This window comes from Geotrypetes seraphini, chromosome 4 (assembly GCF_902459505.1).
Source record: "Geotrypetes seraphini chromosome 4, aGeoSer1.1, whole genome shotgun sequence".
NCBI lineage: Eukaryota > Metazoa > Chordata > Amphibia > Gymnophiona > Dermophiidae > Geotrypetes > Geotrypetes seraphini.
The window spans coordinates 94,746,426-94,773,243 of NC_047087.1; the positions used below are offsets into that span (position 1 = coordinate 94,746,426).

General features: G+C 45.7%; 1 protein-coding gene across 6 annotated transcripts in view; it reads right to left on the minus strand.

Annotated features, from left to right (window-relative positions):
- The window catches only part of RPP21 (ribonuclease P/MRP subunit p21), a 60,873-nt gene that overhangs the window by 23,087 nt on the left and 10,968 nt on the right, over positions 1 to 26,818 (minus strand). For all 6 annotated transcript variants that reach the window (XM_033941331.1, XM_033941336.1, XM_033941335.1 and 3 more), the window contains exons 3-4: positions 24,948 to 25,048; positions 9,015 to 9,097 (exon numbers count right to left, since the gene is read on the minus strand). In XM_033941331.1, coding sequence (XP_033797222.1) covers positions 9,015 to 9,097; positions 24,948 to 25,048 — 184 coding nt within the window. The remainder of the gene's footprint in view (positions 1 to 9,014; positions 9,098 to 24,947; positions 25,049 to 26,818) is intronic.

Here is a 26,818-nt window from a genome sequence, read left to right on the forward strand (position 1 = left end):
TAAAGTTTCTCCGTTCAAGAAGTACGTCCTGCATGGATTTCCGCTTCCAAGGTGCATGACCTTACATTTCTTAGCATTGAAGCCTAGCTGCCAGGTTGAGGACCAATTTTCCAATGTAAGCAGGTCCTGCGTCATATAATTCTGTAAACTGCATTCCCTTACTATATTACATAGTTTGGCGTCAACGGCGAATAGTGTTATTTTACCTTGAAGCCCTTGAGTCAGATCCCCTATGAATATGTTGAAAAGGAGTGGACCCAGGACTGAGCCCTGCGGCACTCCACTGGTCACCTCCGATGTTTTAGAGAGGGTACCATTAACCACCACCCTCTGAAGTCTGCCACTCAGCCAATCATTGACCCATGCAGTTAGTGTCTCTCCTAACCCCATCGATTCCATCTTGCTTAGCAGCCTGCGGTGTGGGACACTGTCAAAAGCTTTACTGAAGTCCAGGTACACGACGTCCAAAGACTCTCCCAAGTCCAACTTTCTTGTTACCCAGTCAAAGAAGCTGATGAGATTGGATTGGCAGGACCTACTCTTGGTGAATCCATGCTGACTGGGATCCCGAAGATTCCCTTCATTCAAGATCGTGTCCAATTTGCTTGTAATTAGTGTTTCCATGAGTTTGCACACTATTGATGTGAGACTCACCGGTCTATAATTCGCAGCCTCTGCCCTGCAACCCTTTTTATGCAGAGGAACAACATAGCACAGTTACTTACCGTAACAGGTGTTATCCAGGGACAGAAGGCAGATATTCTTGACTGATGGGTGACGGCACCGACGGAGCCCCGGTACGGACACTTTTAGAGTGATTGCACTCTAAGAACTTGGAAAGTTCTAGAGGCCGCACCGCGCATGCGCGAGTGCCTTCCCGCCCGACACAGGCGCGCGGTCCCCAGTTATGATAAGCCAGCTAAGAAGCCAACCCGGGGAGGTGGGTGGGATGCAAGAATATCTGCCTGCTGTCCCTGGATAACACCTGTTACGGTAAGTAACTGCGCTTTATCCCAGGACAAGCAGGCAGCATATTCTTGACTGATGGGTGACCTTCAAGCTAACAAAAAGAGGGATGGAGGGAAGGTTGGCCATTATGAAAACAAATTTTGCAAAACAGATTGGCCGAAGTGACCATCCCGTCTGGAAAATGCATCCAGACAATAATGTGATGTAAAAGTATGAACTGAGGACCAAGTGGCAGCCTTGCAGATTTCCTCAATAGGTGTAGAACGGAGGAAAGCTACAGATGCTGCCATAGCTCTAACTCTATGGGCCGTGACGGAACCTCCCAGTGTCAGTCCGGACTGAGCAGAGCAGAAAGAAATGCACGCTGCCAACCAATTCGACAGCGTACGTTTAGAAACAGAATGACCCAATTTATTAGGATCAAAGGACAAAAAGAGTTGTGGCGCTGATCTGTGGGGCTTAGTACGATCCAAATAGTAAGCTAAAGCCCGCTTACAATCCAAAGTATGTAGAGCCTGTTCCCCAGAATGAGAATGAGGTTTCGGAAAGAAGACAGGCAGAACAATGGATTAGTTGAGATGGAATTCAGAGACAACCTTAGGGAGAAACTTTGGATGTGTACGCAGAACCACCTTGTCATGATGAAAGACCGTAAAAGGTGGATCTGCAACTAGTGCATGTAGCTCACTGACCCTCCTGGCAGAGGTAAGAGCAATAAGAAAAAGTACCTTCCAAGTGAGAAACTTGAAGGTGGCAGTCGCCAAAGGTTCAAACGGGGGCTTCATCAAAGCGGAGAGAACCACATTAAGATCCCAGATCACAGGAGGTGCTTTAAGGGGTGGTTTAACATTGAAAAGACCTCGCATGAATCTGGAAACCAGGGGATGAGCTGTAAGGAGTTTCCCATGGACTGGCTCATGAAAAGCAGCAATAGCACTGAGATGGACGCTGATGGAGGTAGATTTGAGGCCAGAGTCAGACAGAGAAAGCAGATAATCCAACAAGGTCTCCACTGAAAGAGATGTAGGATTATGATGATGAAGACGACACCACGAAGAAAACCTTGTCCACTTCTGATGATAACACTGCAGAGTGGCGGGTTTCCTGGAAGCATCCAGAATAGAACGAACGGGCTGAGAGAGAAGAGAGTTGTTTGAAGTCAGCCCGAGAGATACCAAGCTGTCAGGTGTAGAGATTGAAGGTTGGGATGCAGGAGGGTCTCCTGATGCTGCGAAAGCAGAGAAGGAAATAGAGGAAGTAGCAAAGGCTCTCTGGAACTGAGTTGAAGAAGAAGGGATAACCAATGTTGTCTGGGCCATCGTGGAGCAATCAGAATCATGGTGGCTCGTTCCTTCTTGAGTTTGAACAAGGTCCGCAACATGAGCGGCAGAGGAGGAAAAGCATACAGGAATAGATTGGACCAATTCAGAAGAAATGCATCCGCTGCCAGACGGTGAGGAGTATAGATTCTGGAGCAGAATTGGGGCAGTTGGTGATTGTGAGGAGCTGCAAAGAGGTCCACTTGAGGAGTGCCCCATTGATTGAAGATGGACTGTAGGGTTGAAGGATCGAGAGTCCATTCGTGAGGTTGGAGAATTCTGCTGTGCTTGTCCGCTAAAGAATTCTGCTCTCCTTGGATGTAGATCGCCTTCAGGAATAGGCTGCGAGCTGTGGCCCAAGTCCAGATTTTCTGGGATTCATGACACAAGAGGCGAGAGCCTGTTCCACCCTGTTTGTTGATGTAGTACATCGCAACCTGATTGTCTGTGCACAGCAGGAGAATTTGAGGAAAGAGAAGGTGTTGGAAGGCCTTGAGGGCGTAAAACATCGCTCTGAGTTCCAGGAAATTGATGTGATGCTTCTTTTCCTGGGCTGTCCAAAGGCCTTGAGTTTGAAACTCGTTCAAATGAGCTCCCCAGGCATAAGGGGATGCGTCGGTGGTGATGACTAGTTGATGAGGAGGTAGATGGAGCAGAAGACCTCTGGAGAGATTTGAGGATATCAACCACCATTGTAGAGACTGACGAAGAGATGATGTCACAGATATGTGTCGTGAGCAAGGATCCGTCGCTTGGGACCACTGGGTAGCAAGGGTCCATTGAGGAGTGCGCAGGTGAAGACGTGCGAGGGGTGTGACATGAACTGTGGAGGCCATGTGACCCAAGAGTATCATCATCTGTTTGGCAGAGATGGAACTCTGAAGAAGTACCTGCTGAGAGAGAAATTGGATAGTCTGAAGACGGTTGGCTGGTAGAAATGCTCTCATGAGGACTGTGTCCAGCACTGCTCCAATGAATTGAAGTCTTTGAGTGGGGATGAGATGAGATTTGGGAAGATTGATCTCGAACCCCAGAAGTTGTAGAAACAGGATGGTTTGGTTGGTGGCCAGGAGCACTGACTGAGATGAATTGGCCTTGATTAACCAATCGTCCAAGTAAGGAAAGACTTGAAGGTGGTGAGAGCGTAGAAAGGCAGCTACCACAATCAGACACTTGGTGAATACTCTTGGAGAGGAGGCAAGACCGAAGGGTAGTACCTTGTATTGGTAATGACAACGGTTGATCATGAAGCGGAGGTACTTTCTGGAAGTCAGATTGACCGGTATGTGAGTGTATGCCTCTTTGAGATCGAGGGAGCATAGCCATTCGTTTTGATTGAGAAGAGGATAAAGCGTGGCTAAAGATAGCATTTTGAATTTCTCTTTGACCAAGCATTTGTTGAGATCGCGAAGATCTAGAGTCGGTCTGAGGTCTCCTGTCTTTTTGGGGACCAGAAAGTAACGGGAGTAGAATCCCTGCCCCTTTTGATCTGGAGGAACTTCCTCTATAGCGTTCAGAAGGAGGAGGGATTGAACCTCCTGGAGAAGGAGGGAAGACTGAGGAGAGTTCAAAGCAGACTCTTTTGGTAGATTTGGGACCGGGAGGTTCTGAAAGTTGAGAGAGTAGCCGTGGTGGATGATTTTGAGGACCCATTGGTCCAAAGTGATAACTTCCCACCGGCTGAGGAAAAAGGAAAGACGACCTCCTATAGGTTGAGGTTGCAGGGAAGATGGTTGGACTCTGGCTATGCCCTGGAGAAGTAAGTCAAAAGGGCTGCGTGGATTTCTGTTGAGGAGGCGGCTTGGCAGGCTGTTGCTGTTGTGGTCTAGGTGTCTGCCGTTGCTGCTGACGCTGCCTTCTAGCTTGTTGTGGAGCTGACTGCAGAGGACGAGCTACATAACGGCGTTGGTAGGCCGATTGTTGTCTGAAAGGCCGTGCCGATGGTGGTTTCTTTTTTGTCTTGAGGAGAGTATCCCAGCGTGTTTCATGGGCGGAGAGCTTTTGGGTAGTTGAGTCCATAGACTCTCCAAACAGCTCATCCCCTAAGCACGGTGCATTAGCCAACCGGTCTTGATGGTTGACATCAAGCTCAGATACCCTCAGCCAGGCAAGGCGGCGCATGGCCACAGACATAGCTGTTGCTCTAGAGGTAAGTTCAAAAGTATCGTAAATAGATCTTACCATAAATTTTCTCAGCTGGAAAAGTGAAGAAGAACATTGGCGAAACGCCAGTCGTTTTCGCTCAGGAAGGTACTACTCAAAAGAAGCCATGGTGGTAAGGAGATGCTTTAAATAGAATGAAAAATGAAAAGCATAGTTGCCAGATCTATTGGCGAGCATTGCATTCTGGTAAAGACGCTTACCAAATTTATCCATGGCTTTACCTTCTCTGCCAGGAGGGACAGAAGCATAAACACTAGCTCCTGATGACTTTTTAAGTGTAGATTCCACAAGAAGGGACTCATGTAGAAGCTGGGGTTTGTCAAACCCTGGAATAGGGATGACTTTGTATAGAGAGTCCAATTTGCGGGGAGCTCCCGGAACAGTAAGAGGAGTCTCTAGATTTTTGTAAAATGTTTCCCTCAGGATGTCATGGAGAGGGAGTTTCAAAAATTCCTTTGGAGGCTGGTCGAAGTCAAGGGCATCAAGAAAGGCTTTAGACTTTTTAGACTCAGCCTCCAAAGGAATAGAAAGAGACTCACACATGTCTTTTAAAAAGGAAGAAAAAGACAAAGAGTCATGCTTGGAGGATGGGTCAGGAACAACAGGATCATCCCCATCCGAAGAACACTCACCCTCTGATAGAAAAGGTTCTTCGGAATCACCCCACAGATCAGGGTCCCTAATATGGGAACTACGGTCCCGAGACTCAGGGGTGGATGGTTCCAAGTGTCGAGACTTGCGCAGTGACTTACCCGACCTCATCGATGCGGTACCGGGAGAAGTCACCGGTCGCATCGGTGCCGAAGTTTGTACCGACTGGTGGTGGGATGTCGGCTCCGGTGCGAGGAGTGGCATCGATACCGATGAGGCCGAATGCACCGGTACCGAAACAGTAGATGCAGACAATACAGGCTGTTCCACTGCCGGTACCGGTGGCTCAGTACGGACCGGCACCGGGAGATTCGGAGCCAAGATAGCCGCAAGGAGCTGTTGTAATTGCTCCTTAAGCTGCACTTGGAGGATGGCCGCTATGCGATCATCTAATGAAGGCACCGGTACTGCCTTTTTCTTTTGCGGTACCTGCGGTGCTGCTCTACACCCCGGAGATGAGGAGCCCGATGTCGAGGGACTCACCTAAATAGGGGCGGAGCGCTTCCGCTGGCGCCTCACGGTCGGCAGGACTGGACTCGCTGCAATCGAGACCGGAGGACGCTCCAGCGGGGAAGGCTTCTTAGCCGGCTTACCTGGGTGTTGCGACGCCGGCGCGGTGTCACGCGGTGTCGATGATGTAGGTGCCGACTGTACCGGAGCTGATACCGGTGTCGATGTCGCGGGATCGGACATCTCGGTACTGAAAAGTAATCGTTGTTGAATTTCACGATTCTTTAAAATACGTTTTTTCAACGTGGCACAGCGGGTGCAGGTGGACGCCTGATGCTCCGGACCCAGGCACTGTAGACACCAGTTGTGCGGGTCCGTAAGGGAGATAGGCCGTGCACACCGCTGCACTTTTTGAACCCTGGCTGAGGGGGCATGAAAGGAAAAACGGCTTCCGCCAAATCGTAGGCCAAGGCCTCGATGGTGGCAGAAGGCCCCGCCGGGGAAAAACCAAAAATGAAGAAAAAAAACAAAAGTTTTTTTTTTTTACAAAAATAAAAGAAAAGAAAAGAGGCAATAGAGCCAAAGGGGTTTTCGCGAGCGGGAAGGCGTGGAGAAAAATTTTCAACGGCTGTTGAAAAACGCGTCTTCTTAGCTCCGCGGAAACTAAGAAACTGGAGACCGCGCGCCTGTGTCGGGCGGGAAGGCACTCGCGCATGCGCGGTGCGGCCTCTAGAACTTTCCAAGTTCTTAGAGTGCAATCACTCTAAAAGTGTCCGTACCGGGGCTCCGTCGGTGCCGTCACCCATCAGTCAAGAATATGCTGCCTGCTTGTCCTGGGATAATAGCTAATTTCCAGTCCAGGGGAACTTTCCCCTTCTTAGGGAGAGATTGAATAGCTCAGCCAATGGTTTCGCCAGGACATCGCTCAATTCTCTGAGCACTCTTGGGTGCAAATTGTCTGGTTCCATGGCTTTGTTCACCTTGAGTCTTGCCAGTTCACTGTAAACTTAATCTTTCACTGTAAACTTCACCTGCAAATCACTCTAATGCATATTTCAGGATAGAAACCCAAACATGCTAGGGGATTACTCCAAGAATGGCTTGAGAAAACACCACTTCAAAGGGCACATTTCTCAGGCTAGACCGAATACTGTTTTGTAACAGAAACAGGCAAATTTAAATAGGACTCTGGATTCCAATGGCAGCCAATGAAGTTTGTGGTAAAAAGGGGTGACATGTTCCCATTTTTTTAGGCCAAATATAAGGCGGACAGCGGTGTTCTGGATCATTCTGAGTCTTCTGATAGTTTTCTTCGTGGAGCTCAGGTAAATGATATTACAGTAGTCCAGTATGCTGAGAATGGAGGATTGTACTAGCAGGTGGAATGACGTGTCGTCAAAATATTTTTTTATGGTGCGTAGTTTCCAGAGCACCGAGATGCTTTTCCTAACTGTAATGTCAGTGTGTTTCTCCAGGGATAGGTGTTTGTCCAGTGTGACTCCCAATATTTTTAAGGTTTGTTCGAGGGGAAAGGTTGATCCTTTTACTTGAATTGTGGTGTCTTTGATTTTGTCTTTGGGACTAGCCAGGAAAAATTTTGTTTTGTCGGGGTTTAGTTTTAGTCTGTAGGATAGCATCCAAAGTTCTATCTGATTAAGTGTATTTGAAAGGGAGGTGAGGAATTCTGGTGTGAAACTGGATAGCGGGATGACTGTTGTGATGTCATCTGCGTAGATGAAAAATTTGAGCTTGAGGTTTTGCAGAAGGTTACCCAGGGAGGCAAGGTAGACATTAAACAGGGTGGGTGACAGGGGGGAGCCCTGCGGAACACCACAGGAGTTATCCCAGCTGTATGAAAAGGAGTCATTCTTAAATACTCGGTATGATCTGTTGTTGTGCTATAGTCTCCGAGGAAGAGGAGGAAGAATGACTCTTCGGCTTGGAGGCAGCGAGGCAAGCGTCTCATCAGATTTACTCGAGGACCCGCCGAACGAGGATGGCTTGATTATAGCTGAAGCCGAGGTCGAGGCAGAAGGGGGAACTCCTGTAAGCTTGACCGGATTCGAGGTTGAGGTCGAGACCGGGGCAAGTGGATCCATACCTCCGAAGAGTTTTTCCACCTGAACTCGACGATGTTTGCGGACACGAGGTTGAAGGGTAGCACAGTGAAAACACAACTCCGGACAATGGTCAGCTCCCAAACACTGAATACACCATCGATGTGGGTGAGTGAAGGAGATCGCATGCTGGCAATGGCTACACTTCTTGAAGCCTGTTACTGGCCGGGACATAAACGGGAAGACAGCTGCAGCTAAGTCGAAACCCGCCGGCTAGGCCGCGAGACAGGCCCCGCTGTGACTGAAAGAAAAAATAAGTCTCTCTCTCTTTTTTTTTTTTATGAAACGCGCAAGAAATACACAGAAACCCTGAAAAGAAAGAAACGCGAGCCGCGGTGAGAGAAGGCACGAAGTAGAACCGAGTCTAGCGCGAAGCATCGAAATAGGACTTCTCGGCTTTGTGGAAAACTGAGAACTGAGGAGACACGCCCTGCGCTGGGCAGGAAGGCACTAGTTAATGCGCGGTGCGGCAGTTGAGAACTTTCTGAAGTTCTACAAGCAAGTCTGCTTGCGAAGCTGTCCGCATCCGGGCTCTGTGGATGACATCACCCATATGTGAGAATATGCTGCCTGCTTGTTCTGGGATAATAATTATTTGTTGTGGCGAGTTGGTATTAAGGGTGTGATATACAATATAAGATAGTTTGAACATAATTCTAGCATTTGTGGGAAGCCAGTGTAGTATATAATAAGAGACAGAGTCATATTTTTTTAAGCCGAAGATCAATGTGATTGCTGTATTCTGAATCATTTGGAGTTTGTGCATTTGAGAAGAGGTTATGCCAGCACAGAGTGAGTTGCAATAGTCTAGTTGTGTTAGTACTAGCATTTGGACCAATATAGCAAAGTGATTGTTATAGAAGTAAGGTTTTATCAATTTTAGTTGTTTCAAACTGTTAGAAAGGTTTGTTTTTCAAAATTTGGAGAATTGGAGTTCCTAAGATAGTGTGGAGTCTAGCAGGATTCCAAGTACCTGAGGGTAATGACAGGCTTGTGGAGACAGACTGTGTGGCATTGTGGAACCAATATAATTTGGTTTTGGTGGTATTTAATTTTAGTTTGTTGGATAATGCCCAAAAGTAAAATTTTGTTAATGCCTTTAAAGACTTTTATGGAAACTTCCTTAACATCTGCATTGAGTGGAATTAAGAGAAAGATGTCTGCGTAGGATAGCAAGCATTCACTGCTGGTGAAGGAGAGGTGTGAAATGATTTTGTCACAACTAAAAGATTTAGGGCTCACTTGAGTTAAAGAGTGAAGCAGCTATGGTTCTTTAACAGGCAGTGATTTGAGAGAGGAGTGAGAAAAAATACAGAAAGGGCTGAATGATCAATTTTGAACTCACTTCTCTGTCGTATTGTTGCTGTGATTCCAGGAAGGAGAAGAGAGCAGCATCTCTTGCAAATTGTTCTTTTCACTGATGGATCTCTGCAGAAAAAATAAAGACAATTGATAGATAATTATGCCAATGCTTCAAAATCTTGTTGACAGCTATCTAATGCTGAAAGGTTGTTATGCAAACATGATCATTTTATTTGATACAGACACAAGAATATCTCTGCCTCTCCTTAAATATATTTGAGATGATGTTCTAATCTCGACTGGCATCAAATTACATAAAAGAACCCATTTTGGAAACAAGTGCAATAGTACCTTAAGTGCAGACTACACCATCTCATTATTTGAAATCCTGATGAAGTGATACACATAAAAAAAAAATGAATAAGATTTTACATCACAGCTTCTAGAGTATTTTATTGGAGAAGTTGACAATTAAAACATGTCAAAACAACTTTCAAAGAACCAAGAAAATGTGGCAGAAAGATACAGAAATATTTCCCATCATTTTGGGTGCCATAGACTACACCAAAAAAGGATTTTCAAACACACCTGGTTAAGTTACAACTTATAAACTCCAGAGGGTGGTTTTCTTTAGGATGATGCGAGTTTTACCACAAGAGTTAGCAGTAAATTTGAGAGACCAAAATCATACTCTACAAACCCTGATTAGGAGTGAGGTTCTTACAGTTATGGTATGTACAAAAATACACATCTGGAGTAACTGACCCAGAGAGAAACCAACAAATAAGGATATTATAGGCAAAAATTATATAAATGTTACACCTTTAAAAACCTCTGATCTTTACAATTTTGTGTACCCCAATCCCCAATTTTATCCACTAGGCAGGCAACAGTGAAATGAAATTCTAAAATACTAATAAAGCAAATTCCCATTTAAGAGTACCAAGTTTGAAAAGGACTCAAAATTTTCTGCCACTTGGCCACTTAGCTGTTGGTTACTCCTTCTTACAGACGAATCATAGCCTACCCAGCAGAAATTAGGTTCTTACCTGCTAATTTTCTCTCTTTTCCCCAGGTACGTTAGATAGATTGTGAGCCCACCGGGACAGAGAGGGAAAAATGCTTGAGTACCTGATTGTAAAAACCGCTTAGATAACCTTGATAGGCGGTATATAAAATCCTAATAAACTTGAAACTTGAAACTTTTTACTCAAGACTGGCACAAAAACTGATGGGTGGAGCAGCAGGTGGAGACACACAAACTTTTGGCTGTAGTATAAGAGGGATGTGCAATCCCCAAGTACAATCAGTCTGACGAATAGCCAAGTAGAACTAAGAAACTAAGAACTGTGAACTACAACAGCAACAACACACCCAGAAGGAAAATAGTAACTAATAGACATACTGTTGAACATTGAATAGAATAAGAACCTTCAAAAACATCCCCACAGCTTGCCAGCTACACCAAATCTCCCCTAACAACCCAGACAAAAAGAAACCGTACTCTTCGCACAAAACTCCGAATAAAAATGACATGGCAGGGTCTGTGCCAGACTGGAGGAACTAAAAGAAAAAAAATTAGCAGGTAAGAACCTAATTTCTCCTTCTTTATCGTCTCTCCAGAAACTGATGGGATGTACCAAAGGGCCACCACAAGAACATGCTCACTGAACACCGTGTCCCGACACACCTATAGTAGTGTCACACAAAAGAATGGAGAGAAGACCAAACCACACCTTTACAGATATTTACCGGAGGCATAAGAGAAGACTCAGCCCAAGAAGCCGCCTGACCCCAAGTGGAATGAGTTTTGAGAAATTCTGGAATAGGCTTCTTCTGAAGATAAGCAGAAGCGACAGCCTCCTTAATCCAGCGCGCAATGGTAGCCTTAGAAGCACTGTCCCCCTTACGAGGGTCAACCACGAGGACAAAAAGACAGACTAACAGAACTCCTGGGTCCGCTGAACAAAAGAGCAAAGGACCCAACAGACATCCAACTTGCGCAACTGCCTCTGATCCAAAGAGTCCTCCTGACTAGAGAATGACACGGGGAAAAAATTTGTCCCCGTCACCAGCCGACTATCCTCTGCACCGCCCCGTCACCGCCATTCCCTTCACCGCCCCGTCACCGCCACCGCCATCCCTTTCACCGCCCCGTCACCGCCACTGCCATCCCATTCACCGCCCCGTCACCGTCACCGCAGCATGCATAAAAGCCTCAAACAGGTATGATTTTATATACTTATCTTTATTAACGTATAAAGGAAACATTCTTTACAACTTTACAACTTAGTTAACTATACAAAAACAAAACACAACCTGTACTTTTTAATTGTCCTTATTTTTTAACCCGTATATGAACAACAAATCATCCACAATCTCTGGATTCAGTCTAGTTCTCCTTTCTTCCACTGTCCTTCCTGCAATAGAGAATGCCCTCTCTGAAGATGTGCTGGTAGCTGGAATGCACAGTATCCCTCGTGCAACTTTTGCTAATTTTGGCCAGCATTCTTGTTTATTTCTCCAAAATCTTAAAACATCAGCATCACTACTGTATATAATATTAATTCATTATGGCAACCACAAAATTAAAAGAAACACAAAGCACACTGTATGCAGAGAAAATATTAATTAATATTTGTTTCAAAGAGGTCAAGACAGATGACTAAAATATGCAATGTCACTTCAGAAACAACTATAGAAAAATAGACAAATATAATGCAAAATATAGATAACTGATATAAATTCTCAAAACTGACACATTTTGATCACTAAATTGAAAATAGTCATTTTTCATACAATTTTTCTATCACTAATCTTCCCCCACCTCATATATATTCCGCAGGTTTTCAAAGAGATCAAGGCAGATGATTTTATGCAATGTCACATCAGGAACAACTATACAAAAATAGACAAATATACCCCCCCTCCCCTTTTACTAAATCGCAATAGCGGTTTTTAGCGCAGGGAGATGCGCTGAATGCCCTGCACTGCTTTCAATGCTCATAGGCTCCATGTGCTAAAAACCGCTATTGCGATTTAGTAAAAGGGGGCCATAGTGCAAAATATAGACAGCAGATATAAATTCTCAAAACAGACACATTTTGATCACTAAACTGAAAATAAAATCATTTCTCCCACAAGTGGACATGCTCTATGGCTGCTTTAACTGTAAGGCGCCTGAATCTAAGGCTATATGCTACCATTCTGTAATGGAACCTGGGAGCCCATTCACTGCTATAGAATAGGCGTTCCCTGTACAGTCTCAGGGTGCCTACGAGGAAGAACCCACTTGGAAAATTGCCCCTTATTTTTTAAGGATTATAAAAATAGAAGCAATAATATGAAAAACAAAACCCAGCCTTAAAACAGGCTGAATTAATTTGTGAACCATTATTTAAAGGATACTCAGAAAAAATATTGTTTTCCCTTAACTTAAATGAAATAAACATATTCCTATCCATCATTTGACTATAGCTAAGGGCAAAAGAACCTCTTAGAGCTGCAGTGAAATAGAAAAGTGATTTTGTTTTACTGTAATCTCTGCATTAAGTAGATTTGCACACCCCAAGCTCCTTAAATCTTGATGCACTTCTAGCTTTTCCTGTATCAGACTTTGCAAGATTAATAAAATGGAGCATTCTTCTGCCTGCCAGTTAAAGGATGAAAAAAAAAAGCCTATAAAGTTCAAATCACAGCTTGACTAAACTTAAAGAAATTGAAGATTAAACTCAAACTTTTTTGATTTCATTCTTCCTGGCTGACCACAATAAACACCAAGGTTGGGGAAGGGGTAAAACGCGGACCTCACGGACCTGATGGACCTCGCGGACTTGACGGACCTCGCGGATCTAAACCTGTACCGCCTTAAAAATCTGAGGTCCATGTCGGTCCGTGTCCGTGGCGAGAGCAAGCAGAATCAGGTCCGACGTCCGTGCATTTTTTTTTTTTTTTCCTCAAATGGTATACCACTACACTTGCTGCTTTTACTTGCTTCGGGCCTTCCTCGTTGCCGGGACCTGCCTACTTTCTGTTTCCGCGAAGGCAGGACCCGGCAGCGAGGAAGGCCCGAAGCAAGTAAAAGCAGCAAGTTGTAAGCTTCCCTCCGGGGCTCTATTGTGTGCGTGCTGGCTTCCCTTCTCTTCCCTCCGAAACCAGAAGTAGCGTCCCAGAGGGGGGAGGGGGGGAAGAGAAGGGAAGCCGGCATGCACACGATAGAGCTCCGGCCCGGAGGGAAGCTTACAACTTGCTGCTTTTACTTGCTTCGGGCCTTCCTCGCTGCCGGGTCCTGCCTTCGCGGAAACAGAAAGTAGGCAGGATCCGGCAACGAGGAAGGCCCAAAGCAAGTAAAAGCATGCTGGCAAAAAAAGGCAGGCATCAAGCAAAATTTTCGGCGGCGAGTTAGCCCGGGAAGGAGCATCGGCGGCAGCAGCAGGATTAGCTGGGTGGTCATCTAAATCAGCCGGGGAGAACACTTACTTGTACCTGACGAAGTGAAACGAGTGAATCCAAGCGAGGCAGCGACTGCAAACAAAATTCAAATCCTGGGCTCGGCTCCGAAATCCAATCGCTACTGCTGCACTACAACCCATTAAATATCAGGTGTGGCAGTAGCGATTGGTCCTCTTCTTTGAGCAAAAAGAACCGACCAATGAAGAGCCTGTATATTAGGGGGCGGAGTCAATGCGGCAACGTGCAAGTCAGGTTGAGGAGACAAACCACGCGGAGACAAACATGGCCGCCGGAAAAAATCTGACACCCGGTCCCGAACCAAAGACTCACGGTGAAGACAAGGTAAATAGCGGTACATAGAAGGGGGTACATTTGCCTGCAGGGACAAATCTTTTCACCGTTTTTGCGTGCGGTGAAAACTTTTGACCCCGTGTCTGCGGCGATTTGGCTATGGAGTCTCCATAGCCCGCAGCCAAACCGCAGCCACGCCGCGGCTCCCTGCGGGGATCGCTCCCCGTGTCATTCTCTACTCCTGACTACCCAAGATTGGTTTACATGAAAAGACAAGACCACCTTCAGCAGAAAAGAAGGAACCGGCCGCAGCACAACCTGCTCCCTAGAGCACTGTTCTTCAACCGGTCCGCAGGAAATTTTTGCCGGTCCGCGCAGGGCCGGCGATATTGACTCAATTCAATTTCCTGCCGGTCCGTGCAGGGCCGGCAAGATCAACAGCTGAAGTACGCTGGGTCGGAGAGATCTTGGGGAGCCTCCGACAGTGGCTTTCTCCCCTCTCTGCAGCTCTCCTTTACTTCCCAGCGTAGCGATTCACGAAGGCAGCCTTGGGGCTTTTGCCGAGCCGTGGCTGCCTGATGATGCAACTTCCTCTTTTCTCAGAGGCGGTGCGACCCAACAAAGGACCCGAGGCTGCCTTCCTGAATTGCTGCACTCGGAAGTAAAGGAGAGCTGCAGAGGGGAGAAAGCCACTATTGGAGTCTGGGAAGCTGCTGGGCAAGGGGAAAAAAGGGACTGCTGCTACTGGAGAGGGAGAAGAGATGCTGCTGGGAGGGGAGGAGGGAAAGGAGTCTGGGAAGCTGCTGGGCAAGGGAAAAAAAGGGATAGCTGCTACTGGACCTGAAGGGAAGCTGCTGGGCAAGGGAAAAAAAGGGACAGCTGCTACTGGACCTGAAGGGAAGCTGCTGGGCAAGGGAAAAAAGGGACAACTGCTACTGGAGAGGGAGAAGAAGAGATGCTGCTGGGAGGGGAGGAAGGGAAGAGAGTTACTGTTGGACAGGAGGAGGAGGGAAGGGAGAATGAAAAAAGGAAGGAAACAGCTGGCAGGGAGATTAGAGGAGGGGAAGGGGGAGACAGGCATGAGAAAGTAGAGATTAATGATAGGAAAGGGTCAGCAAAAAAATAAGCAGAGAGGGACAACGATGGTAGATCTGGTGTAGGAGAGATAAAAATGAAGAGAGCACTGAAGCTGGAATGACTCATGTAAAAAGGAGAGAAGAGGGAGGATCTTCGGGCACCGGCACTGGTGCCAAGACGGGGTAAAGTTAGTGTCACTGATGTGCTCGGGGGGGTGGGGGGGGGAAGTAGGATCGCGGTGGAGGGGGGGGCAACGCGAGCGGGGGAGATGGCGGATCGCGGGGGCGCTCGTACAGCGAGGCAAGCTCGGTTTACGAGGCACCAAGTTTGCAAATGTTTTGCTCGTCTTGCAAAACACTCGCAAACTGGTGCACTCGTAAACCAAGGTACCACTGTATTTTGCAAGACAAGCAAAACATTTTATTAAATTTTTACTTGATATACAAGCAATGTCTTGCAATACAAGTACATACAATATACACACATCACAACTGAGCCGATGGTTCTTCTCTTTCTGACGCTGCAGGAGTGTAGTGACTGTTCCAAATGAACAAGGTCTTGCAATACGAGTACATATAGTATGTTGTATTAAAGTTTTTGGGTGGTGGAATGAATCGTCTGAGTTTCCATTATTTCTTATGGGGAAATTCACTTTGATATATGAGTGCTCTGGATTACAAGCTGCTTCTGGAACGAATTATGCTCGCAAACCAAGGTTTTACTGTACAAGAAAATTTAAACAATACTCTATATTCCAGATCTGCATACTAGATAATGACACGGGGAAAAAATTTGTCCCCTTCATTGCCAAGTCCCCGAGACCACCATCCCTGTCACCGCCCCCTGTCCCTGCGGCCACTGTCTCCGCGACTACTATCCCCACAGCATCCATACAAGCCTCGGTACTGCAATATTTCGCTTATTCCTTCCTTATAAAATCAAAGTTCTGGCTGCTAAACTAGAGAAAGAGATGCTTAGCTGGCAGGGCGAGATGATGCAAGAATGTAAAAGCAGTAACACAATTGTTATGGGAGACTTCAACTATCCCGGGATAGACTGGAGTCTTGGAATCTCACAATGCGCTAGGGAGACCGGATTCCTGGAGGCTATACAGGACTGCTTCATGGAGCAGCTTGTCAGAAAACCAACGAGAGGGAATGCCACTCTGGATCTAATCCTTAATGGGCTAAGAGGACCTGCAAAGGAAGTGGAAGTAGTGGGACCGTTGGAAAACAGCAATCACAATATGATCAAGTTCAAAGTTAAAGTAGGAATAACGAAGGGAAAGAGAACCACAGCGACAACTTTTAACTTCAAGAAAGGAAACTACGAAGCAATGAGAGTAATGCTAAGGAAGAAACTTAGGAACAGATCAAAGAAATCACAGACTATAGAGCAAGCCTGGTCATTATTCAAGGACATGGTAAGCGAGGCACAAAATCTGTATATCCCCAGATTTAGAAAAGGATGCACCTCGTGGTTAGAAGAGCAAAAAGAGAATATGAAGAGAGGCTAGCCAGGGAAGCATGAAATTTCAAACCGTTCTTCAAATATGTTAAAGGGAAGCAGCCGGCAAGGGAGGAGGTGGGACCGCTGGATGACGGAGATAGGAAAGGAGTGGTGAAGGAGGAAAAAGAAGTGGTGGATAGACTAAACATGTTCTTTTCGTCAGTATTTACAAAAGAGGACACATCCAACGTGCCAGAACCTGAAAAAATCTTCAAGGGAGATCAAGCAGAAAAAATGAACATCCATGGAACTAAGCCTTGAAGACGTATGCAAGCAGATAGATAGATTAAAAACTGACAAATCTCCGGGCCCGGACAGAATCCATCCTAGGGTATTGAAAGAACTAAAGGAGGAAATAGCGGAACTACTACAGCAGGTTTGCAATCTATCCCTGAAAACAGGCGTGATCCCGGAGGATTGGAAGATAGCTAATGTTATGCCCATCTTCAAAAAAGGATCGAGAGGCGACCCGGGGAACTACAGACCGGTAAGTTTGACTTCGGTTCCGGGGAAGATGGCAGAAGCGCTGATAAAAAACAGCATCGATGAGTATCTAGAAAGGAACAAACTGATGAAAACAAGCCAACAAACGGATGGACAAAGGGGACCCCATAGACATCGTATACTTGGATTTCCAAAAAGCCTTCGACAAGGTACCCCTTTGACAAGGTACTGCGGAAACTGAAGAACCATGGGGTGGAAGGAGACGTACATAGATGGATCGGAAATTGGTTGGCAGGTAGAAGGCAAAGGGTGGGAGTGAAGGGCCACTACTCTGAATGGAGGAGGGTCACGAGTGATGTTCCGCAGGGGTCGGTACTCGGACCGCTGCTGTTCAATGTATTTATAAATGATCTAGAAACAGGTACGAAGTGTGAAGTAATAAAATTTGCAGACGACACCAAACTATTTAGTGGAGTTAGGACTAAAGAGGACTGTGAAGATTTACAAAGGGACCTGAACAAACTAGGAGAGTGGGCGAAAAGATGGCAGTAGAAGTTTAATGTAGAGAAATGTAAAGTCTTGCATGTAGGAAACAGGAACCCGATGTACAGCTATACGATGGGAGGGCTGGTAATGGGTGAAAGTAGCCTAGAAAAGGACTTGGTGGTACTAGTGAACAAGACAATGAAGCCGTTGGCACAGTGCATAGCGGCCTCTAAGAAGGCGAACAGAATGCTAGGTATTATCAAGAAAGGTATTACAACCAGAACGAAAGAAGTTATCCTGCCGTTGTATCAGGCGATGGTGCATCCGCATCTGGAGTACTGCATCCAGTATTGGTCTCTGTACCTTAGGAAGGATATGGAGATACTTGAGACTTCAGAGGAAAGCGACGTGACTGATAAAAGGTATGGAAAACCTTTCATATGTTGAAAGATTAGAGAAACTGGGGCTCTTTTCCCTGGAAAAGCGGAGACTTAGAGGGGACATGATGGAGACCTATAAGATCATGAAGGGCATAGAGAAAGTGGAGAGGGACAATTTCGTCAGGAGGGACAGTTGTGTCAGTAGAAGCTTCCGCCCACACACACGCGACTGCAGGCAGGCAGGCTCAACAAGTTACTTTACTAACGTGCCGCAAAAGTAAGGGGGAGGGAGATAACATTCGGTAGGTAGGAAGGAGGGAGGGGGCCGCGCGCGATCTGTGACCGTGCACTTTCCCTCCTTAACTGCGTGGACAAAGCCATTCACCACTCCATGGGGCGGTGGATTGCCTTGTCCTGCAGTGAGCAATTCCTCCCCCCCCCCCACCGTTTCGGCGGGTTACCCATGGCTAGCCACGGGTAACAGCCACCTTGTCATTCTCTACTGCATACCACTGGCACCTGGGCCAGTCTAGAGCTAACAAGATCATGCGGCCAAGGTAACGAGCAATGCAGAGAACGACTCTGCCCATCGGCCACAGGGGAAATATGTACAGGAGGCTAGCACCAGAGCATCCAGCCCATCAGCCTGAAAATACCCTGCACCAACTGAAAAACCATGGTGCTTTGGTGTTGACACTCGTGGCCATCAGGTCCACGACAGGCTGGCTCCAAGCCTGCACAATCAACTCGAAGGCTGCGGACCCAAGACACCACTCATTGACTAATGAAGTTTGCCTGGATATTCTCCACTCCTGCAATGTGGGAAGCAGAGAGGTCCAGAAGATGAGCCTCTGCCCAAGCCATGAGCAGAGAAGCCAGACGACTCTTGGTTCCCGCTTGACAATTGACGTAAGCCACCGTTGTGGCATTGTCTGAGAGAACCCGAACCAACTTGCCAGTTAGCAACATCTGGAACGCTAGTAACCCTAACCAGATGGCTCTGGTCTCCAGAACATTGATAGACCAGGATGCCTTCTCCAGAGACCAGCTGCCCTGAGCTGAGCGACCGAGACACTGAACTCCCCAACTGAAGAAACTGGTGTCCGTGAGAAGTACTGTCCACTGAGGCTGATCCAGACTCACTCCCAGCACAAAATTGGAAGCCTGTAGCCACCAGTGGAGGCTGTGACAAACTAACCCCTGAAGAGGAATGGGAAAGTCCAGATCGTGCCATCTGAGGCGACCACTGCTGAAGAAGAGCATACTGAAGTGGGCGAATGTGAACCCGAGCCCACCTGACCACATCCAGGGAGGCCACCATCGACCCCAAGACCTGAAGAAAATCCTGCATTCAAGGACACCAACAATTCATCAGAAATCAAATCTGCAACTGCAACTTGCATACTCAGGCCTCTGGGAGGAATACTCTCCCCAAGCTGGTGTTGAAGAGAACCCTGAGGTACACCAGGCGCTGAGATAGTCAACCAGCTTTTGGACAAGTTGACCGCCCATCCCAATGACTGCAGGAACTCCACAATCCGAGTCATAACCCTGGAGCTCTCCTGAAAAGACTTTGCTCGAATCAACCAGTCATCCAGATAGGAATGAACCAGGATGCCCTCCTTGTGTAAGGCCTCCAGGGATCTTGACCCACCCTTGGTAAAACTCCCGCAACTGGGTACCCACCAGCACCAGGGAATGGGCCCACAAGGAGTCATTGGGCTGGGCGGGCGATGGAGGGGGTCTCTAGAGGAGTCACAACCCCCCACCTCCACACAGGCACCCCAACTGGAAGGAAAAGAATCCCCGACCAGGGCAGTATTGACAAAAATCACACAACTGCCCCCAGGCAACACCACCCCCCACACACAGGCGAGAATGGTCCTCAGGAAAATGAGTTAATCAAGAGTTAATCAAGGCCTGAACCAACTTGTAAAAATTTTCGCCAAAAAAATAAAGCACCCCAAAAGGGAAATTTAGTAAGCTTAGCCTTAGATGCCACATAACCCTGGAGCCACAGAGAACGGCGAGCTGAGACAACAATCCACCCTGGACTGAGCAAACAGCTGGTGACATACCTGTGCCATCAGATACAGCCAAGCCATAGTTCTGGCTATTTTAAGGGACCCTTCTGTAGCATCCCAATGCTCTGTGACCAATACATTGATATCAGGATGCCAAGGAAACTTAGAAGACTGAGCTCTCACCCCAACAAAACAGAGGAGGGAGCTTGGAGTCTAAGTTTAACTCCCATAGAGAATCAATAATAAGATCCAACAGAGACAAGGGTTTGAACAGTTGGAGGACCGTAGATCATTCTCTTGATCGAAGGCCACTACGGGGTCTAACGTACTTGAACCTATCTATAGCCCTGCATCTCCTGACAGGGAGGGCAAGCCCTGAGACAGCAAGGGCATAGTAAGAGACCATCCTCTGAATCTCCCTTGGAAAGGTCCTCTAGATCTTGGCCAGCAACAGTCAGTGAAGCAGACGTACCCTGGGTGCCCCTGCCCCCACTTGTGCCTTCAAAAGTGCTGCTAGACTTCCCTTTGGAAGTTCAGCTGTCCTGAAAGGCTCTTCACATCAAATTAACAAATTCTGGAGGAAATGCCGTACTAGGGACGGGGAAATTTGGGGGTGGGGAAATTAAATGTATACTATTTTTATTAGTTCATTATTATTATTTTCCAATGCTCAATATGACTTCCTTTTTTAAGGTTTGACACTTGTGCCAGAATAGTTTTACTAAATTTAAGAAGTAACCAATTCTAGAAGTGAATAATTAGATATTCACCCTCTTTCAAATGGTATAGAGGTTTAAAAAAGGGAAATGCGTTAATGAAGTCATTAGGTTCAATCTAACCATTTATTTCTGCATGAATTTAAACAAATAAAAAAAAAAAGAAAAAGATAAAGATAAATATAGCACATCCAGTCATACAAGAAATGGCTGTACAACACCTCTAATAATGTTTTGATCACTAGGTCCCTTCCTGAGATCTCACTTCCAGACCTCTTCCACATAATTTATGGAGAGGTGTTACTGAGCCTTGAAGGACACCTGTGTGATTGATCTTTATCTGCTTCTTTTTTATTTTGCTATAGTGCAAAGTAAGAACTAGGGCAAAACAGTATAGGTAAATTGCAGGTAATAATTAGCAAAGTATTAAAATATTTTATTTTTATTTGCTTATAATGTCATTTGAAAGCTGCTTGATTATAATACAACTTTAATTTAATTCTTTATAATGTGTGTGTCTGTGTATTGGGAGGGACAACACCTACGTGACACTAAAGTTAGAATAGGGTCATTAAATCCAATGGTGTACCATGTATATACGACAGCCAGTGCTGATAATTTTTTAACAACCCCCTCTATATAAAAAAATATATTTTTAGTAATAATCCATGAGTCACACAATAAGGGTGCATCTAGGAAAAGGCAGCATCTTAAACACTGCAGTGAGCACTAGAACACCAACACACGCATTGTAAAACTAAACAAACCAGATCCTATACAGTCAATTGATTCTGTAGTCGATGCTAACAGAAAGCCATGTCCTTTTCATACACACAGAACACAGATACACCCTCGCCCAATATGGAATAATCACAAACTAAAAATAGAAATATGTAGACAAAAGTTAAACTGAACCAAGAAACCAGACTCTGCATACAATGCAACACCACAGAAACAGTGACACATCCCCTAATACTGTGCAAAATATAAAGACAGTTGATGTAAATTTGAAAAAAAACTTCTACATAACAATCACCACTTTACAAATTAACAAATAGAAATAAAACAAATAATGAGAAATATGAAAATACCATTTGTTATGCCCATGGCTGGCCAGGGCATGGCAAGTAGTCACTTTGGATATTAGGTATGAATCTTCAAGTCTGCTTGCTTTTTAGCTGCAAGCCTTGCCTTACATCTGTGCCAAGCTCTTGTACTAGTCCATGTTTTACTGGGGAAGGGCCGAGGAAAGTTTCTTATGGTACTGCAATTAGGGAGGGCCTGAGTAGCATATTCCATCTGTGAAAGTTAGGAGATAAGGGAGACACCTGTTGTTACATAGAAACATACAAACATAGAAATAGACGGCAGATAAGGGCCACGGCCCATCTAGTCTGCCCACCCCAATGACCCTCCCCTACCTTTCTCTGTGAATAGATCCCACATATCTATCCCATTTGGCCTTAAAATGAGGCACGCTGCTGGCCTCAATAACCTGAAGTGGAAGACTATTCCAGCGATCAACCACCCTTTCAGTGAAAAAGAATTTCCTGGTGTCCCCGTGCAGTTTCCCGCCCCTGATCTTCCACGGATGCCCCCTTGTTGCCGCGGGACCCTTGAAAAAGAAGATATCTTCTTCCACCTCGATGCGGCCCGTGAGATACTTGAATGTCTCGATCATGTCACCCCTCTCTCTGCATTCCTCGAGTGAATACAGCTGCAACTTATCTAGCCGTTCCTCGTACGGGAGATCCTTGAGTCCCGAGACCATCCGGGTGGCCATTCTCTGGACCGACTCCAGTCTCAGCACATCCTTACGGTAATGCGGCCTCCAGAATTGCACAGTATTCCAGGTGGGGCCTCACCATGGATCTATACAATGGCATAATGACTTCAGGCTTACGGCTAACGAAACTCCTGGGTATGCAACCTATGATTTGCCTTGCCTTGGATGAAGCTTGCTCCACTTGATTGGCAGTCTTCATGTTCTCACTGACGATCACCCCTAAGTCTCGTTCTGCTTCAGTTCTTGTTAGGATCTCGCCAAGGGTGTAAGTCTTGCATGGATTTTGGCTGCCCAGGTGCATGACTTTGCATTTTTTGGCATTGAAGCTGAGTTGCCAGGACCTAGACCAGCGCTCCAGTAGGAGTAGGTCGTGTATCATGTTGTCGGACATTGAATTTATGTCTGTTGTGCTTTTGCCCACTACATTGCTTAGTTTGGCGTCATCGGCGAATAATGTTATTTTACCTCGCAACTCTTCTGCCAAGTCTCTTATAAAGATGTTGAATCGGATCGGGCCCAGGACCGAGCCCTGCAGCACTCCACTGATTACCTCCGTCATTTCGGAGGGGGTGCCGTTCACCACTACCCTCTGAAGCCTACCTCCAAGCCAGTTCCCAACCCATTTCATCAATGTGTCGCCCAATCCTATAGAACTCATCTTGCTCAGCAACCTGCGGTGTGGTACGCTATCGAATGCTTTACTGAAGTCCAGGTATACGATGTCCAAGGACTCCCCAACATCCAGCTTCCTCGTCACCCAGTCAAAGAAGCTGATCAGGATGGATTGGCAGGATCTCCCCTTAGTAAATCCATGTTACTGCAGAAGCAGCAGTGTTTGTGAGAAAGAGACAGCCTGGTATTCAGCACTTTCTGTGCTATAAAAAACTGAGAGTCACAGACTGGACTTTGAATCTTGCTGCGGCCTCGGGAGTGCCATGGGTTGGGTCTCTTCCCTTGATTGATTAGATTCCCAATCAGTATTGGAAGGAGGCGTGCCAATCATGGTGAAGTACTTTGTTTATCTGATCATTTCTTGTATATTATCCAATGTCTGTCTGCATTGCTTGGTATTATCTGATGTATTATTTGATGTATATTCAATAAAGTATCTTATTACTCTGGAGCTTTGGTGGAGGTTACTTCTATATACCCTTGCTAAATAAATACGTGGGCAATACACCATTTTATTGGACTAATCCATTTTTCAATTAGCTTTCAGAGGCCAAATCTTTCTTCAAGACAGTACAGTATACAGCTGTTATGGTATCCTGTCCTGACCTGAGGAAAGGGGTTTAGTCCCCCCAAAAAATTGCCTTATTTCCATTTCCTAATGATAAATTTTAATCAATACAGTTACAATACTACTTGATTCTACGTAAAGCAACAAAAATATTTTTTCTACCTTTTGTCGTTTCTGCTTTAGTCATTTTCTCTTCTTTCTATTCAGCATTTGTCCTCGCTCCCTTCCATGCAACATCTGTCCTCTCTCTTTGCCCCTTCCACCCAGCCTCTGCCCTCTCTCTACCCATTCCATCTACTGTCCACCCTCTCTCTGCCCCTTGCATCCGCTGTCCATCCTTTCTGCCTTTTCCATCCAGTGTCCGCCATCTCTCTGTTCCATATGGTATCTTCCCTCTTTCTATGTCCCTTCAATAAACTCTATATCCTGTGCCCTTTCTCTCCTTTGTACATGATTTATTTCAGCTTCACCCCCTCTCCATTTTTTTGCTCTGGCATCTCTCTCTTCTCCTTTCCTTCCTTCCCACTCCACCCCATGGTATGACATCTCTATCTCCTTCCCTTCTCTCCCCCCTCTCCAGTATCTGCCTCCTGTCTTTCCCCTTTGGTCCAGGCCTCTCTATTTCTCTCCGTCTTTCTTCTGTGAGGAGATCATGTTGATCTTGAACACTGAATAATTCTTCCACATTCTCCATATCACTGTACTGTAGTCTTTTCCAGCATACTGCTTTGGCACTATTACATGGGTAATAGCAAATTCATTATGCATCAGCTTTCCACAAGTCTCTATTTCTTGTGCTGTGTTTTCATATTCACATTGTCTTCCCAATCCTTCTATCCTTGGAAGTATTGTCTTCTGGATTTTCCCATTCTTGTCAAGAGCCTGCTGCAAGGTCTATTCTTGAGAAGCACACGCGAGAGTAACGCTTCTAGCTGGTGGTTCCTGTTAGTGGGAGAAGCTGGCACGGTCTGAACCCCAACAAGCTCCAAAAACACTTCTGCAGGCTGGCCTATCAGCCACACAGGCAGAGCTCTTAGCACTGAAAGCGATGAGAAAATCATTAAAATACCAAAAAAATAAATAAGCAGAACAGATCAGAAAGACTCCTTCTAGCTTGCATGCATAAGGAAAAAACTGAAGGGGGCAGCAGAGTCCTCTGGCAAAGTAGGAGGGATTCAACAACTGGAATGGATTCATTCTGCACGGTTCGTGGGCACTGGGATATTACCCGTCGATCCAGAATGACACCTATTGCACTATTGTTCTAGTAAGTAAGATTTGCTCCTTAATGCCACTGGCCTAACCGTCCCAACTGTTCCATGTATCACAGTCCTGCTAGTAGACAGTAAACAAATCTTCTTGCTAGGAATTTGTAAAATAAAGTGTATTAAAAAGGCACGCTTTCTATGTCTTCATTGCCTTTAGTTTGAAGAGAGGTGATCCAGTATAGAAGGAAAAAATACTTTAAATTTGTAAAAGGCTGAACTTTTCTTTGGGTTCTCTCCCCTTTTACAAAGAGATTTATTACCAAATAAAAACACTTTAAAAACAGTGAAAAAGTCAAAACTTACTGCCTTAGCACTAATCGCTTGCTGATGGTCTTCTGAGTATGACAGTAGAATCGAGCCAGTCCCACATTCTCTGGATTTTGGGCCAGAACACAGTGGGCAGCCTATTAAATAAAAGAAAAATCACTAGAAACAACTTCCATGTAAGGCCGAATAATTACTGAAAAATATCATCTTGGAAGCTGTACTGTAAATATTCAAAACAGCAAAGTAACAAAACCCTTTCAAAATATATAGCCAATATAAACCTAGAAAAGATGCTACTGAGAGATTGGCTAAAACACCTTAAACCTGAAAGTGGGAAGTCTGACAAAACAATTACTCAATGGGAAGAAACAGGGTTTAGAGTAATGGACATCAGTATGAACCCATCGCAGATCACGTAAACCTCTGGCTCAGGCAGAATCTCAAAGGTGACCAGCACCAGACATCAGTCTAAATGAGAGTTGCCTCGTACATCATATAGTCCATAACAAAATTCACCACCTGTGAAAATAATAACACTCCCAAAAGAAAAAATGTCAGACTTAGCACTCAGGAAGAAGGGAAATGAAGGCATATAAACAACATACATTCCCTAAAGACTAAACCAGTATAAAATAAATAAGGTAAAGTGTGTGGGGTGGGAATGAAAAAGAAAATTAATAAACTGATGAATTAATAGATTAATCACACATGATTTAGAATTTTTTAGTGAATAAATACATAAGAACATAAGAAGTTGCCTCCGCTGAGGCAGACCAGAGGTCCATCTTGCCCAGCGGTCCGCTCCCGCCTGAAAAGTGGTCCCTGAACACTGAATAATTCTTCCACATTCTCCATATCACTGTACTGTAGTCTGGTCCAGCATACTGCTTTGGCACTATTACATGGGTTATAGCACTTTTTCCCTTTCATTCAAGTATCCCCACTCTACCTGTACGCATCTTGAGCGCAGCACAGGCCGAAAGCCTCTTCCACACTCGCTCATAAATCTCTTACTCTCTGCAGGGGACATCAATTCAATACAGGTCTTCCCAATCAGCTCTCGGCCTATTCACGGGGATCATACCACAACCAATCATTTCTGTTCCTATCCTTCCTCCCCCTTCCTCTCTGCCCTTCTCATGCACCCTGTGGAATGCCAACTCTATCTCCAACAACCTTATCTTCATCCATGACCTCTTCATCTCTAGAATTCTCTGCCTGTTAGCACTAACTGAGACCTGGATCTTTCCCAAAGACTCTGCTTCAGCAGCTGCCCTATGTCATGGAGGGTAACTTTTCACACACACACCTCGCCCAGATGGTCATGGAGGTGCTGTTGGACTCTTACTCTCACCATCTTGTGAATATCAATCCCTTCTTCTCCAGTTGTGCTCCACCACCCCTACACACCAGAAAGGCTACTGCCTTGACCTCGTCTTCTCCTCCAACTGCTCTACCGGCAAATTCTGCACCTCGACCCTTTTCCGCTCCGACCATCATCTGCTAACCTTCACAACTCATCACCCTCTCCCCCAAACCCAACCAATCACTACCCATACATTTAAGAACCTTCAGGCTACTGACCCTGATGATCAGTCTCATCCCTCCTTTCAACTACTATGTTGCATAAGTCTGTCAATGAAGCTGTTCTCTCCTATAACTTCATTCTCTTTTCTGCTATTAATACCCTCACCCCTCCCATTTTAGATCCTGTTAAGATGTGCCAAACCCCAGCCCTAGCTGACCTCCAACATCCATTACCTATGCTCCTGTGCCCAAGCTGCTGAAGTCTTTGGCTTAAATCTCACACACATGCCGACTTCATACACTTCAAATTCATGCCGACATCCTTCCAATCTACCCTCATGCTTGCCAAACAAGAATACTACAACCATTTAACTAACTTA